Source organism: Ovis aries, chromosome 2 (genome assembly GCF_016772045.2).
Source record: "Ovis aries strain OAR_USU_Benz2616 breed Rambouillet chromosome 2, ARS-UI_Ramb_v3.0, whole genome shotgun sequence".
NCBI lineage: Eukaryota > Metazoa > Chordata > Mammalia > Artiodactyla > Bovidae > Ovis > Ovis aries.
The window spans coordinates 131,750,441-131,774,065 of NC_056055.1; the positions used below are offsets into that span (position 1 = coordinate 131,750,441).

Sequence of the window (23,625 nt, forward strand, 5' to 3'; positions counted from 1 at the left end):
ACAGATGATATGGAAATCACCTATCCTGTGATCTAAAAGAAATCACTTTCAACATTTTGTAGGTTTTACTCCCAATTTCAAAATGCCGATATAAACACACAGATACATCTATCTTTAGATACTGAAAAAGCAGATGGGTTTACATGCTATTTTATAGTGTTCTGAATATACTCCCATTCTCACGAAAACAGCTCTCCATTTTTACTTAATGGCAGATAGTTACATAACACAAAGAATTTAACCATCATTCATGTGGCATCCAGTTTTTTTTATTATTTATAGACAATACTTGGATGAACAACCTTGGAAACATTTCTGTGAATCTGCTTGGCAATTTCATTAAGATTTATTCCCAGAAGTGAAATTGCTGGGGCAAATGAGTCACTCTTAGGCTTCAGCCCTCCGTTGCCGAATTGCTCTCCTGGAAGACTGTACTATATTAGTTTATTCTCACCATCAGCTTATGAAAGCACCCATCTCTCCCCCACTTAAACATCACACATTATCAATCTACATTAGTATCTATCTACCTAACACACATAAAATATCTCTTTCTACAGTCTGAACTTTATCTTTAGTGAAACTCTCTTTCACACGTTTTTCAGCTCTTCATATAAACTGCATCTTTTTTTCTAGTTTGCAATTTCTTTTTAAATGTTGCTTATGCCATTTTATGGTCAGGTAAAGGTTCTAAAATTTGTATATAATAAAAACAATCAGCCTTTGCCTTTACAATTTCTGAGTTTACTGCTGATATTTTTAACAGATTTGGGAAGAGTTGATACACTTAAGGAGACAGAATTACAGGCAGAATGATTTTATGCATAAATGAATAACTAGTTTTGTTTTTGTACTCTGAGAAAGGCCATAAAGATGGCAAATTGAGAATAAAGTCTTTTTCTGACTTGCATTTTCCCACTGCAGCAGGCTTCCATTTTCCCATGACTGCAACAAAATGGAAGGTTAAACCTGCAGGCCCATGAAAGCCACACTCTGAACCTTGATAGAAATAAAAAGTAAATCAAACTCTTCCATGTGATTACTCTGAAAAAAGCTAATCACATCCAGTGATGTTAGTGGAAATAAATGCCTGCCCCAACCTAACTCATACTGCATGTATGTTTACTACATGAACGTTTAGAAGCTATAAACAGTCTATCCTCTTCAATTTCTAATTTCGCTCAAACTAATACACGATAGATATGGTCCAATATCCATATCCACATAGAAAGATCTGTATAGAATATAAAATAATTTACAATTACAGTGGGTCTTTAATAAGATCTATGTTATCGCATGTGTGAACAGTAGCTAAGGCTGGGCAGGCTGGCTGTGGTCTACTCATGTTATCCCATATATGAGGATATAGGATAATATGCTGCAGTATTATAATAAAATGATTAATATATATTTACTTTCTCTCCCATGGTCAAGAAGTCTTGGAGTCAAATATTTCTCTTTAAGGGGTTTGGGATTCAAAAGAACTTAGGAAATATTTTTTCTAAATGTGACTATTTAGAAAAATGCAACCATTCAGCATCGCAGAAACACATTTAACAGTAGAGACAAAGAAGGAGATCATTCTGGAAATAAGAAAGAGCATTTTCTTTAAAAAAGAGGAACTTATGTACACCCATGGTGGATTCATGATGATGTATGGCAAAACCAATACAGTATTGTAAAGTAAAAAAAAAAAAAAAAAAATTAAAAAAAATAAAACAGAGGTTGTACATTCATTAAATGAAACACACAAAGAATTTTCTCTCAGTCACAGAAAATGTTAATATAAGACAGCTAAGGCCCAGGTTTCAGCTTAATCATGTGTGAGGTGTTAAGCATTCCTTCCTTCCTTCAGTTGGCAAACATTTTCTGAGTTCTGGGCTCACAAGAATGTTCTAGTGCTGCGGACAGAGTGCTGAAATCTCTTCCCTCACTCCAATGGGTGAAAGTGAAAGTGAAGTCTCTCAGTTGTGTCCGACTCTTCGCGACCCCATGGACTGCAGCCTACCAGGCTCCTCCATCCATGGGATTTTCCAGGCAAGAGAGAGACACACAATAAACATGAAATATATATTCTGTTAGATAGTGATAAACACTATGGAAAAAAATCAGAAGGGACCAGGCAAGCGAAAGGTCAGGGGCAAGGAGGAAATGGCAGCCCTGCGGTGTAGCCAGGGCATCCAGGGCAGGCTTCTTGCAAGCGGACTTTTGAGTAGACTGAAGCGAGTGAGCAATCTGACCGCATGGCCCTGAAGTGTTCCAACCAGGGTGGGTGGGAACACAGAGGCCCAACAGCCTTTGTCAGCTGTCTTGTAGAATGTGCAGTTGAGCCCATCCTGTAGCTGCTACTAGATTCTCATGCATACAGTGAACCAACCAGATGGGCTGGCCAAGTCTGTGGTATGGAGACCCGAGGAGCCTTCCGGGGGCATCTCATCATAAGGGAACTCAGAAATGTGGACAGACGGAGCTGCCTCAGGAACAAGTCTCAGCCAAAGGGGAAGAGTAACCTTGAGAACACTGAGGTGCCTGTCACTTGGGCCTATCTCCTGGTCCAGCCTCTTCAAATACTTAAGACTGAGTGCTGTGATAAAGGGAAGAGATTTGAGTAAAGAAACAGGCATTTTGTGAAAACCTGTAAGATACAGTTGCAAGGAACAAACATATAGTTCAGTTCTTTCCCATGTGGGTTGTAGGAGAGATTTACTCTTCTTGTATCAGCAAGGGACAGGGGGTGTCTGTAGTAAACTGACAACTCCAGGAAATACTCTGTTGGCCTCTGGATGGCTCCAAAAGAACAGTGGTTCCAAGAGGCTGCAGCTGAGAACAGACCATGAGTCTCTGTATGGTAGCTAAGGAGTTTAGCGTCATCCTAGGAACACTGGGGAATAGAGATACCATCAGATTTTGCATTTTGGAAAGGTTAACCAGGCTGCCCGGTGGAAATGGATTCAAGGAAAGAAAGTGGGCAAGAAAACTAGTTATGGAGATTGACAGGGTAATATAGGTGGGAGCTGATGCAGGGTTGAATGGGAGGAGTGGCAGTGAAGCTCTTCTTAGGAAAACATATGTATCTGAGATTATTTAGGTGACAGAATACAGAACCTGATGAGTAAATCAATGTGGGTGGTGGGTGGTGGGAAGGCAGAGGAATGAAGGGAAATACTGAGGAAATTCAGGTATTTGATGTGAACACTTGGGTAGAAAAGTACTTAGAAAGGCAATATGAGAAGTAGAGGTAGGCTTGTGTTTTTCCCCTTGGGGGGGGGGGTGTGTGTGTGCGTGCATGCGCGCGCACGTGTAAGGGGGTTGTTAATTACTTCATTTGGACATGCTGAATTAGAGATTCTGTAGAGCACCCAGATGGCAGTGTCTCACAGGTAGGTGGTTAGGTAGATCCCAAGCCAAAGCCTGCTTTCTCTTCAGACCCGCTTTCTTCCTGAGCTGTAGACCTAAATATCCAAAAGGCTGCTGGATACCTCTGCTGAGAGGTCTGATAAGTTCACGGTGCCTTAACATGAATGGATCATCTCCATGCGCCTCTGTCCTCTACTACCTTGCCCCTCTGCTGGCCAATGGGCTCACTCTTTCCCTGTGGTGGCACCACCACCTTGCTTGGACCCATACAATAACCCACCTCACATCTTCATTTCTGCCTTGCCAGTGGCTGGTGCAAGTGACAACTGGGCACCCAGGTAGATGTGCCCCAAGAGCTTAGACATAGGGCAATTAGGTTGCTCTCAGAAAGGTATGAGGTCACCAGATGGTGGGTCAAAGCCTAGATAACGTGCAGTCAAGTTTGCTTGAATAAAGACAAGCAATGGGATCCCAGAAAAGGGAGAATCAGAGAAGAAATAAATACTGGGAGCACGTCTCCAGCACTGTGGTCCCTAGGGTGGAGAATGACTCACAGACACTAATTCCCCACCACATGGGAGAGCATCCCTGTTATGGAGATGAAAGTTTGGAGCAATTACATCCTGGCCCTCGCAGCCTTCAGCTCACTTCTCCTGCTCCCATTCCTTCCTTGCTCACCAACCTCCTAACCATAATCAGGCTTCCTGGGCAGATTTGCCTCTAGGGAAAGAGACATGATCAGCAAACAGGATTATTTTGTCTATTTGATAACATCAATTGTCTATGAATAATTAAACTAGTTTCTGCCTTATGAATGGGAATATCTGTGAATCTGTTAATCTATGACTTGGAATCTGACAGGCAGATGCTTAGTTTGATGTGGTAACAAATTTAGTACCTGATATAACAATTCTGCTTTAATTTTTCTCCATTATCAAAGTGATATGTGTTCATTATTTCTATTTTCTAAAATCGCCCGTAATTCCCAATGTCCAAAAGGAACTACTACTAATCGTCAGGATGTTTCCTTCCAATCTATTTTCGATGCATACGGAAATAACATTTATCAATAATTTCATCTCCTTTTGGACTTCCCTGGTGGCTCAGATAGTAAAGGATCTGCCTGCAATGCAGGGGACCCAGGTTCTACTCCTGGGTCAGGAAGACCCCTTGGAGAAAGGAATAGCTACCTACTCCAGTATTCTTGCCTGGAGAATTCCATGAACAGAGGAGCCTGGTGGGCTATAGTCCATGAGGTCACAAAGAGTCAGACATGACTGAGCAACTAACACTTACTTAATTACTTCATTCCCTTTTTGTAAAAATGCATTACAGATTTGCAATCTCAAATGACAAAATTAAACAACTGTGTAGGAAAGAGTTTTAATTGCTTCTCTCACGCCAAAAAAGAAAAAATTCAAAAGTGTAGTTGACCAAATTTCAGTAAAAGAATTTCTGCAACCTGACCAAGACCTTGCCAAGATTCATGAGCATGACAAGCAATCCAATAAATCTTTAATGGCAGCCAGTGGTGGTGGTGGTTTAGTCACTCAGTCGTGTCTGATTCTTGTGACCCCATGGGCTGGAAGCCCACCAGGCTCCTCTATCCATGGGATTTCCCAGGCAACAATACTGGAATGAATTGCCATTTCTTTCTCCAGGGGATCTTTCCAACCTAGGGATTGAACCCGGGTCTCCTGCATTGCAGGCAGATTCTTTACCAACTAAGCCACCAGGGAAGCCTCATGGTAACCAGTGGTAACCTCCAAAAGCCATAATTATCCAACTAGATATATGCTAGATATTATGCTTCTAAAGTCAAATTCAGTCTCTGGCAAAGATATGTGTTTGTATGTACAAATAAGAATGGTATTTTTCTTATGTTCTCATTCTTTTTATATTTATTTGCTAGTCTCCTTCTATAAAGAGCTGTTATCACCTATCTGTTTACCCTGAAAATATGAACTGTACAGGTATATCAGAATAAATCTTGATTCCTTCTTTTTATTCATCAAATTTAAGAGTATTGAGTTGGTGCCCAGAAGGCTAAGGGCTCAGTAAATGGAATCCATATAGTTTGCATGCTTTTGGCTTTGCTACTATTTGGACATCTTATTATGATGTTAAAACCAAGTTCCAAAGTCTTGCTTTCTTTAACCCAAACTCATGGTAAGAAGCAGTTGGGGTTGACACATCCAGGAACCTTACCTCATTCTCTGATGAGCTTGCAGAGAGGAGCACTTCTTGGGCGTCGAAGAACTCAGAGACAGATTCTGACATGGAGAGGCGGCTCTCATTGGCTACTTGCTGTGACAGGGGGAGATTGACGTGGATTTGCTCGCCAGCCTTACAGGAGAGAAAAGTAGATGGTGTGATCGCTTTCTTCCCTCGTATGAATGGCTATTTGTTCAAATTAGGCAATGAAGTACTAGCGAGATCTCTAGAAAAATTTACAGCATACGTTAAAGGACTGGTGAGCGCAAGCAATTTTCACTTGCAACTGAGTAATGACCACTGCACAGGTTTCCTTTCAATATGCCATTTAGTGGACTGAATTTAGTGGACTGATTGAGCCCCCAAAATACCCTGAGTTGACTGTGGAGACAAGCTCCTTGCCATATGCTTTGGCCTGTCATTACTAGCCATATTCTAACCAGTATACTACAACTCAAAAAGTATTTGTAGAAACCACTGGCGATATGCTAAGAAAACATTCTATAAGACTAATTTTTGAGGCAGAATATATTGATATAAAAAGTCACTTTCCAATATGATCATGAATTTTAGCCAATGAAACATATTGCTTTCAAGAAAGCAATTTAAGTTGCAACCAGAAAAATAGGTAAGAGAACTTACATTTTAAACATCTAGTACATCTAGTACACATTTTAAATTGAAAAGAAGATTCAAAATGAGACTGTTGACTAATTTTTAGATGATAAAATTTTAGAAATATTCTAGATTCTGGGCAGTTGAGGGGACATAAATATTATCAGAGATCACAGGACCCATGGAAGTGGATGGACACAGGGTCAGTAACTTACGTCCAAAAGAAGCTGTCTGGGGATGGTATTTCTTAAGTAGTTAGATAGCAGAACCCTTACACTTATGGATTTCTAGAAAAATGTATGTTTGATGCAAATATGGCCTTAGCATTAGTTAAAACTCTCCCCTGTTACATGTATTACTGTTCAAAGTATGAATTCTCCTGGCTAAAAATAATTTTATGAAAGTGTTAGTTGCTCAGTCGTGTCTGACTCTTTGAGACTCTTGGACTCTAGCCCACCAGGTTCCTCTGTCCCTGGAAATCTCCAAGCAAGAATATGAGTGGGTTGCCATTCCCTTCTCAGAGGATCTTCCTGATTCAGGTATTAAACCTGGGTCTCCTGCATTGTAGACAGATTCTTTACTGTCTGAGCCACTGGAACTACACACTCACGTTAAGCCCAAATACTGAATGTTCTCCTATCCTCTTACCGTTTTTTCAAAAATTCTTCTGAAAAATGGAATAATAATAGCACCTACATCAGAGAGTTGTTGGGGGTATCAAATGAGATAACACATGTAAAGTGGGATAGCAATACCAAGCACATAGTAAGCATTCACTTGACATGTGTTAACCATTAATTATTAGCATCATCACCAGGAGCTGTAGCAGCATTAATAATATTTTCTTAGCAAGGTCAGGTGACTTCTCTTCTTAGATAGAACTTTTAAAACAAACCTTAAGAAAACTTTAATTTAGCACCTTCTCTGTTAAAAGTATTTGTTTCAACATTTCATGGACCATAAATGATAATGAAGATTTCAAACTAAGAGTGACAGAAAAGTCACAAGATGGAGTATATATAAATTAAATAATCAGTAGCATGAGATGAACACAGGAATAAACAAAAATAGACAACTGATCACCAGCAATAAATGATGTCAAGCTCATGTATATCCTTCACTCCAAAGAACATTGAACTGTCAGCAACACAAGATTTACGCCGGGAATTGTATTAGTAGTGAAAGAACTTTATAAAAATAAATAAAAATATGCAGTAGGTGTAGATGCTATAAAGTAAGTATTCTATATCTATTAAAAATGAATCTTACCTCATCAGGGCTAGGAATAATATTTACACTAACAACCTGATCGCAAATAATAGATTCTGAATGTATTCTGTTCAACCGGCTCCTTAGTTCAGCATTCTGGTTGAGTGCCTTAAAATAACAAAAACCGCACATGTAATTTCAAGTTATCGGGCAAACATAAAGCAGAACCAGCACACAGGTACACTTTAGACAACAAAGTCTAGGATGCTTTTAGCTGTAACTTTTGGAGCCACCATAGGCCAGATCCCACTAGTAAGAAGGAAAGAAATGGCTCAGAATTAAGGCATTCATTTTTTGCAATATAAGACTACTACTTAGTAGATTAGTGGGTTGAAAAGAGTTCAAGGATTTCATAAAATTGATTCATGGAATTTTCTCTCCTTCATAGTCAGGCCCACTATATCCAAGCCCAGTCTACCACCACATACATATAACATTTTATACCCTAGGAAAAAAACTATTGATTCTTTAATTTCTTTTTTCTTTTTTGGTTCCAGTTTCTAAAGTTTGGGAGTTGTTTCAAAGCCAGATGTCTTATAAATTATTTGTAAATGGAATGAACAATGAACTGGCTTTATATTTCATAGAGCTATATTTTGACCTGGTGAAAGAAAACAGTTGGTGTGTTTCCATTTTCTAGGAGCACATAATTAATACCTATGGCAGTACAGATCTAATTCAAGTGTAGACCAAAGCTGCTTTCCCTGGACAGTGTAGACACTGACAAGCATAACTAAGAGCATATCACAGAAAGGAAACTAAGCTATCTGCATCTCATGATTCTTAACACACCCTAAATCAGCATCAGTAAAACACCATCTGCTGTACCCCAGTTTAGTGTATGTGGTGGAAAGGGAACATATTTACATAAACATGGGCTCCCTATAGGGGCCTTGGGGACAGAGGCTCGTGGATCACATCAGTGCATGGAAATCTGTTCCATATACAGAAGACACATGTAGCTGAACAGATTACACCAAGTCTCAAGTAAGACACCTCTGTGAGGACAAAGCCCAGTAAAAAGCTGGACTGCTCCTTTCCTTCCCATTAAATCCAGCAAAGAGAAGATGGAAGTGAATATTTCAGAATGGAAGATAAATGTCAGGACTTACTGAAGAGTGAAGCTGCCCCAGGGAGTGAGGATTCTGCTTTTCTTCATAAGGAGTCAATGAATACACTAAACTGATACACACACAGATACAAGAGCCTAACGCTAAACTTGTACCTATTCAATCACCCAGGATAAATGACAAAGTGGCTAAACTTCACACTTGCATTGAGCGGTGCAGAGTTCTTGAACATGGAGCATAGAACAGTCTCCCCTCTTTCCTTTCTGCTCAGCTTTTTTTTTTTTTTTTTTTGCTACTCTGTCCAGCTTATGGAATTTTAGTTCCCTGCCTAAGGATCAAACCCAGGGCGTTGGGAGTCAGAATGCTGAGTCCTAACCACTAGACCACCATGGAATTCCCTCGGTTTTCTCTTTTCAAGGAGAAAATTCTTCACTTACAGCTGTCGGCTTTCATTTAAAGTCTTTAGAACTGTAAAGTCTGTAAAATACATGTAAAACAGAATACATTTGGTCTTGTGGGCTGTCAGGTATTGATGGATTAAAGGCGGACACATATCCTACAGCCAGACAGGTGAAAATATGTGTCCAGCTCACTGAGCAAACGGATGTGTTAGTGAGAAAAAAGGTAATTACGTTTTTAGTAAATAAATCATGTGTTTCCCAGTACCTTACATTCTGCAAAAGTGCTCAGGATCTTTTTCTTGGAACAAAATCTCAAACAGTTGAAATCTGAAACAAAAATACCGCCTCACTCCTATTCTTTGTAACTATATATGCTTATTTGTTCTTTCATTGTTTTTCTGTGCACAAGTGTCCTGAAAGTCATCTTAGTCACTGCTATAATTGGACCCAGATATATTTTGCTGTCTTGGAAGTAGGAGGCCTTGTTGTACGTTGTTTGATGGTTTTAATGGCAGAATCACATCACTTCAGGGTTTCACACAAACCTCACCTAAGGGTTCTTCCAAAGTGACAACACCTTCTGTTGCCCCGGAACAAAGTTAACAAAACCACCCCACAAAAACTCACGGGCAAGGACAAGTAATTTTTTTTCCCCCAGCAGGTGGGAGTTTAAAACACAAGTTTTCCATTCATAAGGAAACTTGTAGAATCGCTTGCTCTGGATATTTAAGAAAGTTAAATTCCCATGTAATCTCTCATCTCATCCAATATTCATGAAATGTGATCCTGCCTACACAGAGATGTGTGTGAAGGCACCACAAGGTAGCCTCTAGCTGCTAATATCAATAGGACATGAGGTAAAAATTAAAGAAATCCTGTGTTCATCATATATATGCAGTGGTAGAAAAATGCTGTTACACAGCACAAAAAAAGCCTGGAAATAAGTACTATTCCAACTCTGGCAACCCCGAGGGTGGAAAGTGTAAGCAGACGCAGAGCATGCAGCAGCCCGTTTGTGTGTGCCTTGCCAGGGCGGCTCCTCCTTTTGCCTCGGTCACACGGACCGCAGTGCAAGGTGGCTACAAGCGGGCACCGTGAGGACTCAGGACCACGTTTGTTACTTCCCTCCCTGAAGCTCACTACTGGTGATAACACAGAGGAGTCCAGGTGACGGCAGGAGCAATGCACAGAGAGCAGCCGAGGAGCCTGTACAGTGGTAAGGCGAGGAAAAAGGAGGCAAGCCGCCAGCCACCGGCGCCAGCCCATGAGCAGGAAAAGCCATGGAAACCTGCGAGGAACAACACCGCTCTGGGAGTGGCAGATGCGGTCAAGGCCGAGCGGCAGGAAGCAGCCTCGGCTCAGGAACCATGCCTGCACTCTTTAGTAAGTCTCACACTTGCTTTCATGAGTGAGCTCAGGCCGCAGCACAAACTCTCCACAAGGCACGCTCACTTTCCCACTCCTTATACGCACTCAAGTGCCATACACCCACAAAACACAGCATTCCTGACCAAGCTGTGAAGAAAGTTCCCATCCTGAAGTTCTGAGTCAGAATGAATTGCCCAAATCCTCACTTTCTTGGCTATTAACTACCATTTTCCCACCCAGGCAGACAATCTACCTTAGAGTTGGGGAGAGTCTGGCATAGCAAATGCATTCTACTGAATGGAACTGTGTGTTCTGGGAAGATTTAAACTCTTCAGATAAAAGCAAAACTGGTTCAAAAAGAGTAAGGATGTGAGTATGCCAACTGTCAAAGCTAGAGCTATCAAGAATCAAATCATGGCTAGCTCTTAAAAATCACCTTGTTTTCTATTTTAAACAAATACTAAGATAGTGTATTTGGAAAATGCAAAGAAGTAGAAAAATATTTCTAAAAATTCATATCTTACTACTCAATCAACCGACTTTTGGTAGCTTGGCATATTTCTTTCTAGTTTTTTTCTTATGCATTTTTCACATTAAAAAATGGGAACCCCAGAAAATGGGAACATATCCTTCGCTATTTATTCTTGGTACACAGATATTTATTTTATGTTGCAAACTCTTCACAAATGTGATTTTAGTTAACTATGGAATAAGTGGTTATTTTTCTACTATCAGGCACTTATGATGTTGTTACTGATTTTTATTAGAACAAATAAAGTTTATGCCAGGTGCCATAAGCCAGTTTTTTGCTTACATTCCCATACATATCACATTTCATTGATTCTAAGATGCACAGTTCTCAAAACTAACACCTCTGAAGCACTGGCCAGTTTCACTGAAAGTACTGTTTTCTTTCTTAGTAGTGCACAGAATGATGGCATATTGAACAATGAATGCCATACTGATTTAATGAAATATAATAACTGTAAATGGAGTACAAGAATCATTGTACTGTTCACACTTGTACGAACCCAACACCCAAAGCATTTAGCACAAGTTGTGCACAGACTCTGGGGTCAGAAATCAAACTAGTAACAGTGACAAAGTGTAATGCACTGAAGACAGACTCAAGTCACGTTGAGTCTTTTAGTACAGTAATCTAGGGTGCTGAGTTCACACAGTCTTATTATGTATTATTTGATTTTGGTGTTTAGTACATAAAATTATAGCTGACGTGAAATCAAGTCATTTATAAAAGGAGAGATGCCACATAAAATACCTTGTCGTACAGATGTAAATTCAATATCTATGCTGCCTTTCAGGTGTAAAAGTTTGCTTTTAAAGCTTCATGGGGGTAAAATATCAGAATTATGCATGTCTCTGTATACCTATAGATCAGGGATGAAATATTACTATAGAAGAGAAATTCATTACACTGTTCAGCCTTGCAAATCATTACACACTCAAGGCAGAAGTTATTTAAATAGTCTCTCTTCTTCCCTTTCTAGGGGGAGATTTGGCTTAGAAATCATTCATTTAAAAACACCTGGGTTCTAACTGATGACATTTGAAAAAGGATCAATGATGTCTTTAGGCTACCTGAAATCACATTGTATTGTGAAATTATATTAATATAAAAACATACTCAGAAAAGCTGTCTCAATATACTCCAGCTGTTTCATATCTTGTTCAATCCTAAATCCTATATTTGAAGAGGCGCAATGAGAATAATAGAGCTAGCCAACCAAGATGGCTACATCAGTTAATTGTTTCCTATCTTCAATGTCTCCTTATCTGTTAGTTCTTTCCCTTTACGATACAAACAAACTGAGGTGACTGTGAAATTTCAAGGCTGACTTTCAGTCCATCTATCATTTACTGCTAAATCAGATCCTGTTAACCTTTTTGTTCTTGAAATTATCAAAACTCTTTCTTCTTGATCTCAGTGGTCATTGCTATGTAAATTCGTCAGTGGTTTCCCCCGGCTTTCCATTAAAGGATTCTCTTTTCTTTTTTCAGCTTGTCCTTTAAATACTAATGTTCACTATGGCAGCACCCCGACCTCCTTTCTTCTGATTGAAAACACAGTTTATCAACAGCTATAAATTCACCAAGATACTGGGATATCCACATCTTTCTCTCCAGCTTGGGCTTCTCTCCTGAGCCCTAGAGCTCAGGAGAAAATGACCCCACACAATGGGAAGGTGTTTACAGACATAAGGATGTAAACACAACCAAAATGCTGTGTAACACAGAACTGGAAACATGGGATTCTCTAGTGGATAGGGTATAACTCTCTTTATGCTATACTGCTCCTCAGTTGTGTCTGACTCTTTGTGACCCCATGGACCATAGCCCACCTGGCTCCTCCGTCCATGAGATTCTCCAGGCCAGAACACTGGCGTGGGTAGCCATTCCTTTCTCCCGGGGATCTTCCCAACCCAGGGATAGAACCCAGGTCTCCCACACTACGGGTGGATTCTTAACCAGCTGAGCCACCAGGGAAGCCCATTCTCTGCCTTACCAAGAAGCGAATAAAAAGCAAGCAAGCAAGAAACAAGCACATTTTCTTATTTTTCTTAGTACAAGCTATTTCATACCACTAAGCCTTCGATCATTAGTACATCTGAATCAAACACTGCAACATGGAGGGGAACAAAAGTGTACTTGACACGTTTGCAAGATGACTCACAAGATGCTTCCTAGCCATTATTTTGATCTTTCTGACTTATGATCCTTTGTAGGGTCATGATTCAGTAGATCCATTAAGATGGACAAGGTGTTCAACAGATATATGACAGGAGATCAGGCCAGGGCAGACCATTAAAGTGTGCTTGTGAAGGAGGCCCTCTGCAAACTGGCACCCAGCTGCTGCTTTGAATGCGCAGGCTCTTGAGTTTCCAAGCAGCATATGTGCCTCAACTGACAGTGTTTAACAGCAAACAGCAGAAAGTGTGGCCCAGACAACAGCATTCAATAACATGAAACTTAACACTGAAAAGAAGCTGACAGTTCAGGTACATAGAACACGGTGAGATGGTTTAAGTCTAATTTGCAGGAACTGAGGGAAACTGTTCAAGCAGGAGCTGATCCACATGGAAAACCACTTACCCAGGATTTGCTTGCTCCTTCGCTCTGATCCAAGGCACCAGGAAGTGAACAATATTTTATGTAATCACTGAGTTCTCACACAAAATCAACAACAACATTGAACTCTTAAAGGAAATTTTAAAGGTGCATTTATAGACTAAGTGAAGAAAATATTTCAGAGGAAGTGGTCAGTTTTAAGAAAGCAGAAGTGTAGTTTTAAAGGATTTTTAACAGAAATTACAACCTTGAAATATATAGGGATTTGATTAGTATTAATAAGATCAATATAATATATATTAAGTAATACATACTATAGTGTAAAATATATACTGAAATATTAGAGTCTAGATTCAGGGAACATAGGAAGAAAATCCTGAGTGCAAATCAAAAAAGAAAAAAAAAAAAGTAATAGTAATCAGTAGTTTTCAACAGGTTAAAATGCATCATAAGTAGGAAAAATACTAAGTGTGGAAGATCTGGTAGATTTTGTCTGATGCTGGATTGGACACAGTCTGGAACACAGTTTAGATGTGTAGGTAAATCATGTATAAATGCAATAGTTTTTTAAATCAGGGATGGCCTTATAAGACCATAGACGGGCATTAAAATCAGCCAAAATAGAAATTATGTCTGCAAGCAAGTTTGGTTGATTGTCACTCTTACCTTGATCCCTTTTGGAAGAAAAGTGATACAATTTAATACTGACACTGTGATGGCTTGGGGGAATTTCAGACAAATGTGTCATTCCCGTGATGGACTGTCTCCACCCCCATCATTGGCTTGGAGGGTTAGGCATGTGTCCTGAGAATGATACAAACACTCTCATTTACCTGCGACAGTGACTGTCGGAGTCGTGCCATCTGTGTGCTGTGGCCTTTATTGTGATCCTGCTCAGAAACCATCTGCTTAAGCTTCTCCTTCTCTATAGCTATGCTATTAAACGCAGACTTCAAGAGAGAATGCACTGGGTGGGGAGAAAAGTAAGAGACAAGGATCAAATGGATCCAGAAAAATAACAAAATTATAAATGTCTCAGCACTTGTAACTCATTCATGAATATTTTCTGGAAAGGTTATGTTAAGTCTAATTGAAAGTCAGCCTTAAAATGGAATCTACCAGAATATCTAAATACAAAACAAATATGGGGATGGCAATTAATCAGGATGAAAGTTTTAGCATTTCATACCAGATAAGTCAACGAAGACCTGGAAGCAGCATATAAAATACCAATTATTAAATTCAATACTTAGAAACTAACCTATAATTCTTAGAAGGAAAAGGGAACAAGTTTTACTCTGCCACAGTTGATAATATTTGAGCAGTTATGTGTACAATGAAGTCTCATGCAAATAATTTAGAACTATCAAATTATCACCCCAAAGTGTGCATCCGAAAAAGGGCATTTTATGAGTCTTGCAAATATAAATCAAACAGCTGTTTTAGAAGTTGGAGCTAGTTCTCTTTGTGGTAGGAAATGATTTGGTCTTTTTTTTTTAAATACTTATCAGAGTATCATTGATTTAAAATGCTGTGTTAGTTTCTGCTGTATAGCAAAGTAAATCAGTTATATAAATATACATATATCCACTATTTTTTAGATTCTTTTCCCATACAGGTCAATACTGAGTACTGAGTGGCACCCCTTGTGCTAAACAATATGCCCTTACTAGTTACCTATTTTGTATATAATCATGTGGATATGTCAATCTCAATCTCCCAATTTATCCCTTCCCTCACTGGTAACCATAACTTTGTTTTCTACATCTGTGACTCTATTTCTGTTTCATTGAAATTATTTGGTCTTAAGAATAATATTTGCATTACTTTCTCAGCCAAAACCATCATGATATCAAAAGTGCTTTCAAAGAGTACAAACTACCAGTTATAACATGAATACGTTCTGGGAATCTAAGCTGCAGGATGGTTATAGTTAACAGTACCGTATTATTTACCCAAATTTGTTAAGAGAGTAGATCTCAAATGTTCTCAGCACAAAAATGAAATGGTAATTATGTGACATGTTGGAGATATTAGCTATCCTATGGTAGTAATTATTTTGTAATATGTAAGTATGTCAAATCAATATATATACTTGAACTTATATAATGTTACATGTTCATTTTATCTCAATAAAGGTGGAAATAAAATAAAATAAAGGCAACTAAAAACAACCTCCACCCTCATTTCTGCATACCTAACAACAGACATTTGTATGTCCGGCAATCTTTAATGTTGAAACACAAAAATGTTGAATTTCCAACTCTTATGTTTATAGTAACAGTTTCTGCAAAATGTAAAGTCTTCTAAAATAGGGATTTCCTTGTAAGAAAAAGGTTATTTTTAAAAGAAGTGGAAAAAATGTAGCAGAAAATAGTGACCAGAATTAAATGGTAAAAATAATGGGATCATAAAGAACGTACAATTCATTGATTTATGTGCTACATTCTAGTTGTCATCAATTTTAAGGTAATAACTTGATAGCTGAAATACATTAACCCAACTAGCAGCTCTAAAAGTGGATTCTCATTCATTTCAAAATCCATAATTTCTCCTAAAGAGTTCACTCAATAGTCATATAAAAGCCACCTTTTTTCCAAGCACAGCTGAAAAGAAAATATGCTGTTTCAACAAAGGCTTTACAAGTCTGTTGAAACCTGGATTACCTAAAAGCCTCAGGAGTGCAACCAAATACACAAAGCTTTCCTGGGGGTACCTTCAAATTTATTCCTCTTCCTTTAGAAGCTGCGCTATATTTAATTCACACATTTGTTGCCTTATTTCACCTGTTCCTACAATCTTGCACTAAAAGCAAAAGTTACTGGCTTCCTGATCATAAATCTACGCTGTTACATAAATAATTTAGCATTGCTCTAGTCTAATGACATGATTAGCATTTGGCTAAGACATAATAAAAATGTACAAGGAGTAAACAGGTGAAAGAGAGTTGGCCTTACAGAGCCTCAATTGAAAAATCTGTAGAAAAAAAGGGTGGGTGGGGGGAGAAGCTTTACTTCAGTTACTTCAGGATGGTGGAATGAAAGAAATCTCTGGCAGCACATCTTTGCTGATGGTTTGCGAATATGCACCTTTGTTGACTTCAGCTTTCTCAGAAATACCCTCAGTGTGCACCTCTTCTTTTCCAAAGTCACTAGGCGTTTGAATATTATGGGGGGTGGTACTTGAGATGTTCCACTTAGCACACATTTTCAAGAATATTTTATAACCTATTGCCAGAAGCCCCAGAGGAAATAAATGTGAAAAATTCATCATAAGGTGTTAGTGACTGAAAACAACACCATGTCTTTCTCCTAAAGATTACAATTTCAAAAGACAATGACTAGGAAGGCACAATTATAAGGTAAAAAATGAATTTCAGTGGCTGAAATTTAGATACTTTAGCATTAAGGGGAGGGAATTAATTTAGGAGCTGTGGCTCTTCCTGGTGAACAGTTAGGACGGTCCAATCCACCTGCTCTCCACTCTCCTGCTCTCTGTGCCTGATGACAGCAGTTGAGCTTCTGTAACATGACTGACTGAACATTTAACAGCAAAAAAGAGACTCCAAGGTGGGCTGGATGTCCACTCCCCTCTAATCTGGACTAGCAGTGAAGGGACAATGCTTCAGACCCAGAGTTGGCCACTTCCATTGCAATCCACTCCACTTGGAGCCCTGAGCTGCCGTGGAAGGGGACAGGAGAGGGACAGAGTTGTGCGCAGCCTCCCAGCTGTCCAACCAAAGTGCCAGTGAAGCCCCCTTGAGCCATTCAGCCAGGCTTCCAGCTGAATACCACGGAAGGGAGGACAGAGGAACTGCTTAGCTGAGCCCTCTTGATTCCTTACCCACAAACTGTAAAGTAAAATCAGTGAGTGCCATTTAATTTAAAAAAAAGGTTTCAAACAGAATCTGCTAACTCACAAGTATGTATGACATGATAAAAAAACAGATGCTGAATAGTACTGTGGGTTCGTCTGCCTAGCATAATATCTTATTTTTCTCCCTAAGTGTTTGACTTTGCAAATTCAGAGAATCAGTAGATAAGCCCATTACCCTGAGTGAAGAAAAAGCAAATTTTAATTTATGATGACCTAAAAGCCTAATGCCGGGCTTGAAGGCAACAGGAGGAACATCATCAAAGATAATACCCTTTTAGTCTCTCTGCCTTTTCTCACCCTCAATAATACTTTCTTTCCTCAGTCAAAACTGAAACCCTATGATGTGCGTTTTTCCCAGGAGGCAGTCATCATATCCCACTGCGTTTTATCTATAGAACTGAAATCAGTATATGAACCTTTTGACCTTGCCACCATGACCACCTAGACAAGGGTAAGAGAATGAATGGCAACTTCCCATCAAGGAAGAGAGCCACTATAAAGGGCACATTACATTTATTGTTACCTTTCTGCGCAATCAGACAAAATTCTTCTTGAAGCTTTGTATAATCCGTTGAACCTTCCAGAGGGTCTGTGAGGTGGCTAGGAGGGGTCTGAAATTCAATATCTGCACAAAGGTTGGGGTTGGAGGAATGCAAGCGAACTGGGGACATGGTGGCACTGAAAGGAACCTGAAAAGGGAGGACACAAATGATTAAAGAGCAGCAGCACACTGTCCTGCAATCTCTTACACAGAAAAGACGCATCCTATTCTCCAACATAATAGATTCCTCTCTGATGACACACTTGGAGACAGTACTCATCTCTTCTGCAGGTGGTTCGGGTGGGAAGGAATCTCAGTTTCCCGAAGTTGATGTAGTACTGCTACTGATCACTGGCTGCTCACTGTCACAGGGAGAGACGATGACGAAGCGACAGGAAGAAAAGGCATAATCCCAGACAGGCTTCAGCTCTGAACCCACTGAAACAATACTGGCAGAAAGCCATCTGATCTGTGATGCAGCTGACCTTCTCTCACAGAGTCTGGGTATTCAAGTCAGAGGGCTTTTTATGCTGACTTCTTTCTGAGCCTGGAGCAAGAATTCACTGAACAGGTAAAAATTCAAGAGGTGCATATACAGAAAGATTCACTTGCTCCATTGTCATCAGATAACACATAAGTTTAATACTACATATAATAATGGCTTAAAGAGATCTGCAATTAAATTTGAAATTGACTTATCAAAATACACCTGTAAATGAAATATTATATAAATTATTATAGTTACTTTGTATATGACATACAACTCTGTTACATACATGAACGTGGCTTATGAACTGGCCAAAAAGCATTAAGTAAAATAGAGTCATAATACTATCAGTTCAGTTCAGTTCAGTTCAGTCTCTCAGTCGTGTCCGACTCCTTGCAACCCCAGGAATCACAGCACTCCAGGCCTCCCTGTCCATCACCAACTTCCAAAGTTCACTCAAACTCATGTCCATTGAGATTTTGCCAAATGGCTAGAAGTTTCCTTGCCCTTGGATTTGGACTAGGCTTCTGATGGGTGGAGGCAAAATACTCCTTCTCTCTCTTTCTAGAAGCTTTATAAATGCTGTCAGCCAACCATTCTTGGAGAATGAGAATGCCAATTCCTTTTATAAATCAGATCACCAGTAAACTCCCCTAATTCTTACTACACAGATATGCATTCAATTACCTTCAAGAACCAGACTTAGATGCCTCCACAAGCTGAATTTTGTATAAATTAAAAGCTAATTCACATCCTCTATCTAACAGAAAATACGCTGTAGGAGGAAGGAACCAATATTTTGTCTGATGTATAGGTATGCTAGAACCGCTTCCTTTCCTCATTTTTTGACTTAGCTTTAAATCTCATGTTAGAAAAAGGGAGGGAGCAAGCCAAGCATGTGCACAAAAGACATAGAGGATGGAGGGGAGGGAGAGACCCCGAAAAATCTAACCTGAGCTGCAGTTTGTGGGTCTGGGTGATGGCAGTTGAGGCTTAAGAGTGTCCTTAGGCTGCAGCTTGGTCCTGGCAAGGAGTTATTTATCTCAAAAGATATTCAGGCTTCCCAGGAAAGAAAGAGGGAATGAAGCTTTTTCCCAGATTCAGCTAACTTAAGCATGGTAATATAGGATATCTGAAGCATTTGTTACCTGGAGACATCAGAGTAACTCTCATCCTCCATGGGGGTCTTGGCTACACTGCACGGGAGATGTCAACAACTTGTTTATCTCATTAGGAACTTACTGTCTGACTCTTCCAGAGAACAGATACCAAAGTGCAGATAACCCATTTGAGAAAATGGAGTCCTTGGGTTCAATAATTTGCTGGAATCCTATCCCGGCAACTTTGCGACAATAACGCTTGAGGTTTTCTAGGACATCTATAAGGGAATGGGATGATTTATGCAGAAGAATGTTTGAAGATAGATAAAGAAAACTGCTGACCATAACTGTGGCGATGTTAAATCTATTAACAGAAAGAGCAGACAGCCCAAGGCCCTCTAGGAGGGACAGAGAGAGTCCATGGAAGTGCTGGTGATGAGCAGGTCAGGGGCAGAGACTGTGACTTGAGGTAACAGACAGACCAAGGAGTTTGCAGATTTAAGGATGTGGATTCAGGATACAAGGAACCAGGAGAGCATTTGAGAAAAAGAAATGTAGGTGTTTGATGGCGGAAAAATGAAATGTGTTGAGGATCATGTAAAAGGGTTTTATCTGCACTCAGGAACCCTAACACTCTAGGGACTAACACTGTGTAGGAGAGTGGTCTCCTCCCTTGAGTGGGCAGGGAGGCTGACGGAGAGGTGGTGATGGGAGGCCCGGGTGCAGCGGAGGCCTAGGGAGTCCAGTGAGGACCCAGACTTGGTCCTAAGATACAGGTCTCTCTATTAAAAGTTCAGTCAGATGCTGAGAAGAAAAACATGGCAAACAAGGATGAGAAAGAGAACACATAACAACAGGCATAAGGAAGACACTGAGAATACACAACTCACAGAGCCCAAGCGAAAGGTCTTCTGCTGCAGTCACTCTGCATCACGTGCACAGGGCTGCCTATGCGGAGCACCAAGTGCATGGGGAGGCGCTGGTGTTTCTCTTCCATCCCCCTATTCTGATGGGTCTCACCGATGGCGTAAGCGGGCCATCACGGACATGCATGCTAAGAATCAGCAAGAACAAATCTCAGAAACATCTTGGGTGTACTTATCTTTGGGAGCAATCTCAGCTGCCCTAACACATCTGAGTTGGGCAAGGAGAACAAGTGACTGGAGCCTCCTGGGAGAATTCCAGATAAAAAGCACTGAGCAGGATAGGATAGACTGAAAACATGTGGGCTAACTTCCAGATGTTCAAGTTGGTTTTAGAAAAGGCAGAGGAACCAGAGATCAAATTGCCAACATCCGCTGGAATATCAAAAAAGTAATTGATAAAAGTATCCAAGAAATTTTTCTGGAACTTTCTATTTCTGCTTTATTGACTACGCCAAAGCCTTTGACTATGTGGATCGCAATAAACTGTGGAAAATTCTGAAAGAGATGGGAATACAGACCACCTGACCTGCCTCTTGAGAAACCAGTATGCAGGTCAGGAAGCAACAGTTACAACTGGGAACTGGACATGGAACAACAGACTGGTTCCAAATAGGAAAAGGAGTACATCAAGGTTGTATATTGTCACCCTGCTTATTTAACTTCTATGCAGAGTACATCATGAGAAACGCTGGACTGGAAGAAGCACAAGCTGGAATCAAGATTGCCGGGAGAAATATCAATAACCTCAGATATGCAGATGACACCACCTTTATGGCAGAAAGTGAAAAGGAACTAAAAAGACTCTTGACGAAAGTGAAAGAGGAGAGTGAAAAGGTTGGCCTAAAGCTCAACATTCAGAAAACGAAGATCATGGCATCTGGTCCCATCACCTCATGGGAAATACATGGGGAAACAGTGTCAGACTTTATTTTTTAGGGCTCCAAAATCACTGCAGATGGTGATTGCAGCCATGAAATTAAAAGACACTTACTCCTTGGAAGGAAAGTTATGACCAACCTAGACGGCATATTGAAAAGCAGAGACATTACTTTGCCAACAAAGGTCTGTCTAGTCAAGGCTATGGTTTTTCCAGTGGTCATGTATGGATGTGAGAGTTGGACTGTGAAGAAAGCTGAGTGCCGAAGAATTGATACTTTTGAACTGTGGTGCTGTAGAAGACTCTTGCGAGTCCCTTGGACTGCAAGGAGATCCAACTAGTCCATCCTAAAGAAGAACAGTCCTGGGTGTTCATTGGAAGGACTGATGCTGATGCTGAAACTCCAATACTTTGGCGACCTCATGCGAAGGGTTGACTCATTAGAAAAGACCCTGATGCTGGGAGGGATTGGGGGCAGGAGGAGAAGGAGACGACAGAGGCTGAGATGGCTGGATGGCATCACCGACTCAATGTACATGAGTTTGGGTGGACTCCGGGAGTTGGTGATGGACAGGGAGGCCTGGAGTGCTGCAATTCAGGGGGTCGCAAAGAGTTGGGTATGACTGAGTGACTGAACTGAACTGAATTTTAGTTTTGGGAGGAGCAATGACAGGGAGTTAAGGGGAACCACTGCAGTCAAAGGCACAGGAGGGCTGAGTAGCCAGTGACAGGTCACTGAGATGTGGGTGAGGAGGCCGAGGAGGCAGAAATGATTTTGTTAGATCCTGCTAGATGTTGTTCTGCTCTGGTATGGAATTAAAAGTACAGATCCTAGAGGGTTTAAGAGTACCCATTCTGTCTATTTATTCCTGAATATATGACTAAACGTGCCAGCATTGCTCATTAGTTGCTTTAAGTTATTCTTAATCTCTGTGGTCACAGTTACTCTGGGGGGAAGGTGAGCATTAATTCTTCCATCTTTCAAACCCTTTTTCTCTTGTACTTCCAAATTAAAAAAATATGAACCTATTCTATTCAAATAGGTTCTAATTTCAGTTTTATTATATTCATTATATATTTATCTACAATTAAAAAATGAACATAGTAGACATACAATCACTTCCTGCATGCCATCTTAGAAATATATTATTTATGGAAACATTTGTATTTTCTGACCTTGTATTGACTGACTTTTCCTTTCCATACTGAGATATTGTTCTCTAATAATCATTTGGATTTCTGAATTTTGTAAATGAAAGGTTACATTTAAGAATTTTAAAATTGATTTTACATGTATTTATTGTCAGAATTTGCTATCATGTCAGTATTAGATACTTTATTCATCTTTTTTGAATACATGTGTAAGACAGCCACTAACTATGAAATCAATTTAAAATATTGCTTTGTTCAAATATTCACAGAACTGTGAGTTTCAGTCACTTCTCTAATAAATTTCAAGTCACTAGTTCATTTTATAATCAAAACCATTTCTGTCTCTCAAACAATCCAACTAAGTACCCAGATATAAATCAAGAGTCAGTCACTAGTTATGAAGCATAAAACCAACAATCCATACACTAATATCCATTCTCCTAGAATGCAACCAAAATCTTTTCATATTTTTCAGCAACGTTAGTCTGAAAATACACCAGCAGCAAGAGCAAGACTATAATCCAGGAAATATTATATAATAGCCAAAAAACTAATGTTTGCTATGAACTCAGAACTCTGTATTTATAAAGTTGATAGGTAATTATGATTATGATTAAGCAAATATTAAGATGTATTTTTATCCAGCATATGGTTCTTGTGTTTACATATTCTATTTCATATCCCATGTGGATAGTTCACTATTCTAAGCAAGTTTTGATTATCTGCCTTATCTATCTCAATACTTCCTCTATCTGCCTAATATCCATACTATTTTCTCTTAAAAAAAAAAAAACCAACATCTAGATGTGAATTAAACACAATTTAATTTTGTGGTTTTCTCCTTTCCACACTATATTTTCTGATTTTCAGCTCAATATTCTTTCTAGAAAACAATTTTCCTTCGATAAGTGTAAGTAGCCATTGAGAGATAGCATCAAAATTCACCTTTTTGTCCCCTCTCATTTCTTTATTCTCACATCCTTTTCAAACAGTCACACTGCGACCAAAAAAGCACAACTTATGTCTGTAGTAATTGACTTTTCTTAGAAAAACCGAAATCAGTTAGCAAAAGTTCTAAGATCAGGATGGCAAAAAAACAAACCAAACAAAAACCAACCCCCCAAAAAACCCACACCATGTAAGACAATCCCACATACATCCTTGAATTTAAACTGTTTCTAACACTGAGAGTAGAAGCAGGGATCTGGATTACATGCTAGTTTTCCGTTGCAAACCCAAACACCTGTGTGCGTGAGACGCCCGCCAGGCAGACAGTCAGGGAACA

General features: G+C 39.6%; 1 protein-coding gene and 1 pseudogene across 41 annotated transcripts in view; both read right to left on the reverse strand.

Annotated features, from left to right (window-relative positions):
• OSBPL6 (oxysterol binding protein like 6) overlaps nt 1-23,625 on the reverse strand; it is a 225,010-nt gene that overhangs the window by 21,228 nt on the left and 180,157 nt on the right. For 24 of the 41 annotated variants that reach the window (XM_060409714.1, XM_042243670.2, XM_060409686.1 and 21 more), the window contains 5 exons: nt 17,781-17,946; nt 14,215-14,348; nt 13,406-13,429; nt 7,456-7,563; nt 5,566-5,703 (listed from right to left, as the gene is read on the reverse strand). In XM_060409714.1, the coding sequence (XP_060265697.1) occupies nt 5,566-5,703; nt 7,456-7,563; nt 13,406-13,429; nt 14,215-14,348; nt 17,781-17,946 (570 nt within the window). The remainder of the gene's footprint in view (nt 1-5,565; nt 5,704-7,455; nt 7,564-13,405; nt 13,430-14,214; nt 14,349-17,780; nt 17,947-23,625) is intronic. The other 17 variants (XM_060409723.1, XM_060409725.1, XM_060409716.1 and 14 more) reach the window with 1 other exon arrangement.
• LOC114113419 (small nucleolar RNA SNORA79) lies at nt 17,385-17,517 on the reverse strand (annotated as a pseudogene).